The 11,012-nt window shown below is 39.0% G+C and overlaps 1 protein-coding gene across 1 annotated transcript in view; it reads left to right on the top strand.

The window, feature by feature from the left end:
• The window catches only part of LOC128604894 (NLR family CARD domain-containing protein 3-like), a 17,954-nt gene extending 8,095 nt beyond the window's left edge, over positions 1–9,859 (top strand). Inside the window, exons 7-10 of the mRNA XM_053619993.1 lie at positions 4,718–4,891; positions 8,460–8,633; positions 8,828–9,004; positions 9,158–9,859. Coding sequence (XP_053475968.1) covers positions 4,718–4,891; positions 8,460–8,633; positions 8,828–9,004; positions 9,158–9,194 — 562 coding nt within the window. The 3' untranslated portion in view covers positions 9,195–9,859. The remainder of the gene's footprint in view (positions 1–4,717; positions 4,892–8,459; positions 8,634–8,827; positions 9,005–9,157) is intronic.
• Positions 9,860–11,012: the final 1,153 nt, after the last annotated feature.

The raw sequence follows: 11,012 nt of genomic DNA, 5'->3' as shown, positions 1-11,012 counted from the left end.
AAATTGTTTCACACAACTTTATGCATTATAAGCACAAAGACATACATGTAACACAGTTCTGAAATAATAACAACGCATTAGTATTATAATTTGCTTTAAAATGGTTTCTGTGTTTGATGGCCAGAGTATTGTTATTAAATGATTAATTGTTGAAATATTTATTTATCAAATGTGTAACATAGAACAAAACTCTCAATAAATCTCTGGCCACTATGTCAACATTGATCCATTAAAAATATCACTTTTGCAGCAGTTTTATATTATTTTTACTTCTTACATTTACAAAATGTCAACAAGTGAAATAAAAATGTTATTGTTTAGATTATTTGCATTTTAAGCACTTTAAACAGGCACTGTAAACCAAAATCAATAATAGTGAAGAAACACATATATACATACGTGTGTGAGAGACAAATAAAATTTTAATGTGGATACTGTAAGTGTGTCCTTATTTACATATTAATACAAACTTAAACTTATGCAGTAAAATAAAGTGAAAATATATCTACATTAGTTAAATATTCAGCAGAAGTGCAAGATATTTACAGTGGAACACTTCTATTCATTTTCTTTTTTTCTGCCACCCATCTCAGTCTTTTTCAGCTCATAAAAAGCAGACTTACTATTTGGGCCCTGCTTCAGTTCACTTTTACAAAATATATACAAGCGACCAATGTGTGGAGATTCTGGCCTTTTACGTTTCTGCTGTCCTTTCTCCTTCAATCGTTTCTTTGTGGTTTCAAGTTCTCTCTGAAAGAACTCTCCTTCCAAAAAGTCTTGAAATGATATTCTGGGGTTTGTTAGTCCTTCACCACTGTAAGCTTTAAAAACCTTTGTGGAACAGTAGAAGAACCTGATTTAAAAAAGTGGACAGAGGAGTGCTGGCTCAAATTTAGCCTATTACCCAAAAACACTTAAAATTCAACATAGAAGCAAATACTCACATCTATCTCCGAACCCAGTTGGAGATAGAAAAAAAGACACCAGCCATGAGTAAGAAGAGGCAAGGGTCCAGATTTATTGGTTCCGTTCCATCACACGAGATCCACACCGATGAGAATTCTCAGAAGTGATCTGACACCTGGAGCTCAAGCTCAAGTATTTATACTGTATTTACACAGTAGATAACCAATATATTTCAGAAAGACTATGATATCAATACCAATAGGGTTAAAAAAAAGAGCTCATCTACATTACCATTATGTTTTGAAAAAGGCCTTTCCAATTTACCATTAGGTTCGAAAGTGGAGAGAGACAAAACAATTTAGAGAGACCTTGGTCTCACTCTTATCTCGCGGGGTCAGCTTGACTCAGCTACCCTTATAAATGGCTCCTCATGGTTTTCTCTTAAAATTAAGGCCTTCCTTGCGAGACAAGAATCTTCACCATCTGAATTATGAGTAAGTTACATTTTTCTGTATTTCTGGTTTATATTTTATTTTCATATTTGCTCTATATCTCTATTTTATATATAGTTATACTGCTTGGTTTACTGTACTTCCTACTTCATAATATCATTATATTACCCTTCTACTATCCTACTACTCTTTATTTTTTATAAAGAGTATATATTTTATTATTATAAGATATTACCCTTATAATATCTTAATACTCCTTTTTATTATTTATTATTAATGTTATGTGTGTGTGAGAGAGAGAGACAGAGAGAGAGAGAGTGTGTGTGTGTGTGTGTGTGTGTGTGTGTGTGTTTATATGCCTGACCTTGACTGTACGAGAGTGTGTGTGTGTGTGTTTGCACTCCTCAAATCTTATACTTCTTTTTGACTAATAAACCATAGTGTGTTACTCTTAAAAGATCTTAAAGTGTGAATCCAATTCGTCAATATCCGCCTAATACCGCTTCTTTGTGTCTAGGTGCCTGTCGTCATTTTTCCTTCTCTTCGTTCCCCCCCTCTCAGATACAGAATCCACCCCGTGAATGTGTGTATTGACGCCTCTACACAGACAGACCCTCCCTCCAGCTTTCAGTCTGAGGATGGTGTCACCTTCTCTGATCTGGGCTCTGACCATTCTTCCCTCTTCTCACCGGTCAGTCCGCCCTACTCCCAGTGGTCTCCTTATTTCACCTTTGCTGACTATCCCATGTCCCCAGGACACACCCCATTTTCTTCCCCCTACCGCTCTCCTCAAGATTACGCACCCACCAGTCCTGTGAATTATCAATAAAATTACATATTACTCATACTAGGTCTCCCTCATGTTTATTTCATGTCATTTTTATCCACAACAGGAGCCATCGCTCTTATTTTTTGATTTTTTAGCAAGTTGTCAATGGCCTCCTTCATTGGGATGTCCACCATTTGTGGTCCAGCACAAACACCCTCCAACCAGTCTCCACAGGTCTAGTGCAGGTGCTCTAGGACAAGGCCAGCATGGGCAGAGGTGGTATAGGTCCACATGGGCACCATGAGATGAGGACAGCAAGGGCACAGGCAGAGTGCCAGTGGATTCTACTAGAACAACAAAAGAGCATGAAGAGTGTTACTCTACAGATAATAAATGTATGATAACAGTGTCTTGTGAGTTTTTTCTTCTTTAAAATGCTTACCTGACTTTAGCTGAGGATGTACAGTCACATCAAGAACAGCAGGAGAGTCTCCAGACTGGGCATTGGGTGGGCTGCTTTGTTCAGATGGATTTAAAGGCTGAGTGCTCTTGGTCTTGTGCTTTTCCCAGTCCAGCAGAACAGGGTGATGTCCAGGTTCAACATACTCCAGCCCAAACCTCCACCCGAATCTTTGTTGGACACCTGAAGGGCAGGACACTTTGGCATTCCTGTCACCCTCTCTGAGATACTATTGAGATCGGCAATCAGACATGGATCAAACACTCCTGGAAGCAGAACACCTGGCTGTTTCAGGTCCACCAGATGCTGAAAGTTCCAGCATGACACTCCAGTCATGCCCTGGGCTTGAAACAGTTCTGAGGAAACATGTGAGCATAAAGACTCCTGTAGTCTCTTCCTGCTGAAGGTTCTTTATCATGTAAATGGTGTACCCCATGTCATTTTCTTGTATTTGCCAAACTGCAAGATGTATTCACCAAAAACTTCTCTCTGGTCTGAGACATCCCCTCCTCTCTGACAGACCACAGTCAGAGCGTTTTTGTCTGAAGCTCATCCTTTATCGGTGCCGACTTGTCCTGCAGAGATGGGTTATTTTTGATCAGTCTGGCCTCCTCGGTTGGCTCCTGAAGGAGATATACCAGTGGTCTTTTAGAGAACACAACCTTAACTCTTCCTGGGAAAAACACAACTTTTTGTGCATGATGACCTGTAAGACAGAAAAAGCAGTATTTGTTAGATGTTACTAATTCTGTTTTAAAATAAAACTTTAGAATAATCACATTCAATGTGTTTTCATGAAACTTAAAAGGTGCAGCTGTACACTTTGTTTTCTGACATTCGAAAACATTACACAAAAATACAGTCATGAAATAGGTCTACATAAAAAACAACAACAACAAAGTCATGGGCATTCATATTTTCGCTTTAATCATCTAATTATGTGTTAGAGAGCAAAGACTCCAACAGGACTACTCCAAAGGTGAAACTAATCTAGGTTTAGAATAGTGTAATGTATGTGAACTGATAAACACTACAATAAATAAAAAATAACGGTCATAGTCATTCATTCATAGTTTAGCTTGTAATTAACCAGCCACATGTTAAAGAGCACAAACTCTCTCTCCTAGCAGGAGCATTACGTGCATGTTCACGGAAAAGCGTGTGTGACTTCTGTGTCACACTGATAAAACTTAGTCCGTGTTGTGTCTTTGCTTCTATGAGCTAAAGTTGCAGAATTAGATCAGACACTTGACAGACCGGTCATGAACTCTAACTCTTTACTTCACATCTGCCAATTCCGGGCATACACTTTTCTAGCGCCACCCACAACCCGGATACATGACATCTCCCCTTTATTTAGACTTAGACTAACACTTTAGTTTGAACATTTATTATTAGGATTGTCGTGACGATTTAAACATATCCCTTTACAATGTCTCACAATCAATAACTCAAAATATCTTCTTTTCCTTCTCTCCAAATTTTAAACAAACAAACACATGAAAACTTCACTTATGTATATCATCCTATGCATCAATAATTAATTAACATACATGCACATGGCATGCTAATTTGCTCCTCTATTTATACTCCACAATTCAAGTCTTGGAATCCTTCGGGGAGTTTTGTTTGTCTCTGTGGTCTCTTTTGCGATGCACCACCACCATCTTGTGTAATTTGGTGTAGCATCTTTCGGAACTCTGGTTGTGCAATGAAAGGTTTTCCTGAAACAGCTGGCTCTGGCTGCTTTTGATGATCACCTGGAATTTCCCTTTTCTCCTCTGTTCATTTTATTTATCTTTAAATGGGAGACTTTTTAACACATGCTTTCATTAAAAATGGTTTCAAGTTTCAATTATAATAAAGCATTTGTTCAAACAAACAAACAAACAAAAAAAAACCCTTCTGTTTTCATTTCTTTAAGGATCATTGTAACTGAATAATAATAATAATAATAATAATAATAATAATAATAATAATAATAATAGTGCTGATATGGTGTCCTGTCCTCTGATTTGTGTGTGTGAGAGAAAAATACTCACATTTCTGTTACATGGTAAAGAGTAAGTATATTATGACTGTGTGTGTGTTTGAGATCAGTGTTCTGATATTTCATTGTTTTTCTTCCAGGCTGTGTGAGTGTAATCTGACAGAGGAAAGCTGTAGAGTTCTGTCCTCAGTTCTCAGCTCAAACTCCGCCAGATTGAAAGAACTGGACCTGAGTGACAATAACCTGCATGATTCAGGAGTGAAGCTGCTCTCTGCTGGACTGGAGAATCCATACTGTACACTGGAGATACTGAGGTACACACACACACACACACGCATACACACTCAATAAATAAATAAATAAATAAATAAATGTAGTAATAATAATAATAATAATAATAATAATAGTAACTTTATTTATATAGCACATTTCATACATAAAATCCAGCTCAAAATGCTTCACAATGGAAAAGATATATATAAAAAAAGGTAAATTTAATATTAAAGGAGACCTATTTTAATCCTTTTTAGAAGATGTAATATAAGTCTCAGGTGTCCCCAGAATGTGTCTGTGAAGTTTCAGCCCAAAATACCCCACAGATCATTTATTATACCCTTCTGAAAATGCCCCTTTTTGGGTGGAAGCAAAAACACGCTGTTTTCCTGTGTGTGTCTCTTTAAATGCAAATGAGTTGCTGTGCCCCGGAAGAGAACAGCTTCTGTTTCGGGTAGTACATTAGCTGTGGAATCTGCTAACCACCTCATTCGGAAAGGCAATTTACAAACATTCACCAAATATAAAGTGCGATACTTACGTCTTCTGGATATGAAGCTGGATCACGAACAGTTGGTACTGATCCATTCTTGAGAATCAAGTTTTTAGTAAATCCTGCTTTGTATTGACCCGCGTTCACAAAGCAGTCTGGTGTGAAATGATTTAAGGTATTTTTGGGGCACGAGTCCAAGTCTGAGTCCAAAAGTATGGGATTCATTTTCTGTCAAAAGTTTTGCGGTCATGGATCGAAAAATAATAAGCGTGAATCAAACATTTAAAAACACATGTAAATTTATATCACACAAAACTGAAACATGAATTCAAAGTCTTCTGAAACGCACACAAAATCATGTTTCCTTGGTTATATTACTGTGTTTTTGTGCTCTCTGACATTTTCTGCTCATGTTTTCTTTTTCTGAACGCTTATGCTGGTTTTCCCTTCGCTTGTTTCCACATTCTCCAATTGCTTTTCCAAATGTTGTAGTTCGAGTTTCATGTAAATCAGGGCGGGCTTTAGCGTCACCATTGGTCCACTACAGCTCCTCCTCTAGCCAATTAACTGAAGAGGGGAGTTGATGTCAATCCACTGCGACTCATGGCTGTTGTGTTCATAGATATACATAGACTCCACATTGGCCGCTGGATCCTAGGTCAACGTCGCCGCCATATTGATCTGGGCAACAGTAATAATTCAATTCAATTCAATTTTATTTGTATAGCGCTTTTTACAATAGACATTGTCTCAAAGCAGCTTTACAGAAATATCAACACGGTATACAGATATTAAAGGTGTGAATTTATCCCAACTGAGCAAGCCACTGAGTGGCGACGGTGGCAAGGAAAAACTCCCTAAGATGTTTAAAGAGGAAGAAACCTTGAGAGGAACCCGACTCAGAAGGGAACCCATCCTCATCTGGGTAACAACAGATAGTGTGAAAAAGTTCATTATGGATTTATATGAAGTCTGTATGGCCTTAGGAGCAGCCGTAGTCCCAGCAGTCTGGAACTAGAGAAGATTTGAGCTCCATCCAGAGGCAGAAAGGATCTGGATCTCTAATATCTCCATAAATTCGTGTGGGGCTCGGCGAAAGGAGAGAGGGAGAAAAAAGATTATTATGACTGCGAAGTAGTAGAACAGAATCTAGTCAGGGTCGGCTTGAGTAAACAAATACGTTTTAAGCCTAGACTTAAACACTGAGATTGTGTCTGAGTCCCGAACACTAATAGGAAGACTGTTCCATAACTGTGGGGCTCTATAAGAGAAAGCTCTTCCCCCTGCTGTAGCCTTCACTATTCGGGGTACCGTCAAATAGCCTGCATCTTTTGATCTAAGTAGGCGTGGCGGATCATATAAAACCAAAAGGTCGCTCAGATATTGTGGCACGAGACCGTTTAGTGCTTTATAGGTTAATAAAAGTATTTTATAGTTAATGCGAGATTTTACTGGGAGCCAATGCAGTACTGATAATATTGGTGTGATATGGTCGTATCTTCTAGTTCTAGTTAGGACTCTAGCAGCTGCATTCTGGACTAACTGGAGCTTATTTATATTCCTACTGGAACATCCAGACAATAAGGCATTCCAGTAATCTAATCTAGGGGTGACGAATGCATGAACTAGTATTTCCGCATCATGTAGTGACAATATGTTTCTTATCTTAGAACTATTTCTGAGATGAAAGAAAGCTATCCTAGTAATATTATCTACATGAGCATCAAATGATAGGCTGGAGTCAATAATCACTCCAAGGTCTTTAACTGCTGCACATGATGAAACAGAAAGACCATCCAGAGTAACCATGTGATCAGAAAGATTACTTCTAGCTACACGTGGGCCTAATAAAAGTATTTCTGTTTTATCAGAATTAAGTAGAAAGAAGTTAGTTAACATCCAATGTCTAATGTCCTTTACACAATCCTCAGCTTTACTAAGCTTCTGTCTGTCCTCTGGCTTCGCTGAAACATACAACTGTGTATCATCAGCATAACAGTGGAAGCTAATTCCATGTTTACGAATAATTTGACCTAGGGGTAGCATATATAAAGTAAAGAGCAGTGGGCCTAAAACAGAACCCTGTGGAACTCCAAAAGTAACCTCAGTACGCATGGAGAATTCACCATTTACATCTACGAACTGATAACGATCGGTCAGATAAGACCTGAGCCAGGAGAGGACTGTTCCCTTAATACCAACAACATTTTCTAATCTATCAAGGAGAATAGTGTGATCTATAGTATCAAAAGCTGCACTAAGGTCGAGTAACACAAGCAGCGAAACACAACCCTGATCGGAGGTCAGTAGAAGGTCATTTACTACTTTAACTAACGCTGTCTCTGTGCTATGATGATGATGATAAGTCTCAGTTTATATTATAGTTTATATTATAAACTAAATTGCCGGTAATCGAGATTTTAATCTATACTGCTGTTTTTCTGTAAACCGACTTTTATGACAAGCTCCTCGTTTCGGCTGAGCGACTGATATATTGTGAATCTTACTGTAGTTCGTTGTCTAATTAACTTTACACATTAAAGAGTTCCTGTGTAAATGCTCCTACACACACTTTATGAATAAATTCATTCGTATCCAGTGTGATAAATGAAGCCCAGTGTTTTATATGAGTAAAACATTAAAGTGTGTATTGTATATGGTGTGGATTAACATTGTTTCTGCTATTGAGCTTTGTTTTTCTCTGTGTGTGTGTGTGTGTGTGTGTGTGTGTGTGTGAGAGAGAGAGAGAGAGAGAGAGAGAGATACCGAGAGATAGAAAGTTATTAGATTAAGATCCAAAGAACAATGAACACCAACTGTTTTAGTGTCTCTGTGAATCTCAGCTTGGTGTTAATGCTGAAATATCTACATCACTTCTCACATCAGAACAAAGTGCATGTATTTCTACAGCGTGTAGATCAGTGTACATTACACACACATTTACTTTAATAACATGACAATACTAGTTTATTGTTTATACACAGGCTGTTCATTTTATATTTTTATCCTGACATTAGAACCTTGTGTTCAGGTAAACACTTTATTTCCCACCTGATGGAAACTCCTCGTTTCACAATCAGATAAATAAATCTAATGCTTCCTCATTTCTCTTCCAGGCTGTGTGTGTGTAAACTGACAGAGGAAAGCTGTAGAGTTCTGACCTTAGTTCTCAGCTCAAACTCCTCCAGACTGAGAGAACTGAACCTGAGTAACAATAATCTGCAGGATTCAGGAGTGAAGCTGCTCTCTGCTGGACTGGAGAATCCACACTGTACACTGGAGAAACTGAAGTACACACACACACACACACACACACACACACACACACAGACAGACACACACACACACATATCCAGTTTCCATCTGTGGTGATTGTAATTGTAATGATGTGATATATTGTTACTGTTGTGTGTGAGATGGAGAGTAGATGTTCTGTATATAAAGATTTTGTGTAGTTGATGATTTCATGTTTTCTTTCTTGCAGGATGCGTTACTGCAGTATTACAGATGAAGGTTGTGCTGCTCTGGCTTCAGCTCTGAGGTCAAACTCCTCATCACACCTGAGAGAACTGTATCTGGAGTGGAATAATCCAGGAGAATCAGGAGTGAAGCTGCTCTCTGATCTACTGAAGGACCCATACTGTAAACTGGAGACACTACAGTGAGTTACTGACTTAGTGTCTCTTTTCTCTAATCTACTGTATCATATTGAATAGTGTGTGTGTGTGTGTGTGTGTATGTGTGTGTGTGTGTGTGTGTGTGTGTGTGTGTGCGTGCGTGTGTGTTTACACTGATGTTCTTCTCTGTCTTACAGCATTAAGGGTAATAAACTCACCAGGACTGGCGTATGACAGGAGTCTCACCTCAAACCTCTTCTCCTGTATAAAGCAGTTTTGGTGAAGAGTTAGAACCTGTCCGACATTTCCAGCAGTTTGGGACCTGAATCATTAAACTTAAAGGGGCAGAGCAGAAACAAAGTCAAGAACAGGCAGAAGGTCATACATAGGAGAAATCAACACACGTAACCAAATATCTGCTTGTTGTACCTAATTTTACCAAATTACCAAATACTATTAAGATTTAATGCCAGGTACTTACATCAGCTTGAGGATGAAGAAAAACACAGAACAATGAGTGAGGAAAGAAAGGGTCCAATTTATTGCTTCAACACACGAGATCCACACAATGGACGTCCCAAAGTGATCTAAAAATCCCCAAAGACGGGGCTCCCTTTTATACAGTTTATCAAGCTTAGTACATGCCCCTTGTTTTGCCCGAATACCAATATGTCTGATTTCTGGGTGATTTCCTCAACTATTATCTTGAATTCCGGGTGCTTTCCAACACCCTTTATATTTTCCTTTCTTTACTTTCCGAGAACCATTAAAGACATGTTTCTGGGGATTTCCAAAACCATTAAGTTTGACCTTGCTCTGCTTTCCTTTTTTAAAAACCAACTTCTGCTTTCCATGGCATTTTTGAGCTGTCCATCATCGAGAGAAGAACTTAGCTGTGTTTTGTGCTTATTCTCTTTCAATAATGTGTAAGTACATTTATGTTTATACATATGCCTATATATATATATATATATATATATATATATATACAGTATCTCACAAAAGTGAGTACACCCCTCACATTTTTGTAAATATTTGATTATATCTTTTAATGTGACAACAATGAAGAAATGACACTTTGCTACAATGTAAAGTAGTGAGTGTACAGCTTGTATAACAGTGTAAATTTGCTGTCCCTTCAAAATAACTCAACACCATTAATGTCTAAGCCGCTGGCAACAAAAGTGAGTACACCCCTGAGTGAAAATGTCCAAATTGGGCCCAAAGTGTCAATATTTTGTGTGCCCACCATTATTTTCCAGCACTGTCTTAACCCTCTTGGGCATGGAGTTCACCAGAACTTCACAGGTTGCCACTGGAGTCCTCTTCCACTCCTCCATGACGACATCACAGAGCTGGTGGATGTTAAAGATCTTGTGATCCTCCACCTTCCGTTTGGGAATGAACCACAGATGCTCAATAGGGTTTAGTCCATCACCTTCACCCTCAGCTTCTTTAGCAAGGCAGTGGTCGTCTTGGAGGTGTGTTTGGGGTCGTTATCATGCTGAAATACTGCCCTGCGGCCCAGTCTCCGAAGGGAGTGGATCATGCTCTGCTTCAGTATGTCACCGTACATGTTGGCATACATGGTTCCCTCAATAAACTATAGCTCCCCAGTGCTGGCAGCACTCATGCAGCCCCAGACCATGACACTCCAACTACCATGTTTGACTGTAGGCAAGACACACTTGTCTTTGTACTCCTCACTTGGTTGCCGCCACACACACTTGACACCATCTGAACCAAATAAGTTTATCTTGGTCTCATCAGACCACAGGACATGGTTCCAGTCATCCATGTCCTTAGTCTGCTTGTTTAAACTGTTTAAGTTAAACTGTTTGCGGGCTTTCTTGTGCATCATCCTTTGAAGAGGCTTCCTTCTGGCACGACAGCCATGCAGACCAATTTGATGCAGTGTGCGGCGTATGGTCTGAGCACTGACAGGCTGACCCCCCACCCCTTCAACCTCTGCAGCAATGCTGGCAGCACTCATACGTCTATTTCCCAAAGACAACCTCTGGATATGACGCTGAGCACGTGGACTCAACTTCT

This window comes from Ictalurus furcatus, unplaced genomic scaffold (assembly GCF_023375685.1).
Source record: "Ictalurus furcatus strain D&B unplaced genomic scaffold, Billie_1.0 scf5, whole genome shotgun sequence".
NCBI classification, from domain to species: Eukaryota; Metazoa; Chordata; class Actinopteri; order Siluriformes; family Ictaluridae; genus Ictalurus; species Ictalurus furcatus.
The sequence above is the reverse complement of the archived record's forward strand: the minus strand, read 5'-3'. Positions and strand labels throughout refer to the sequence as shown.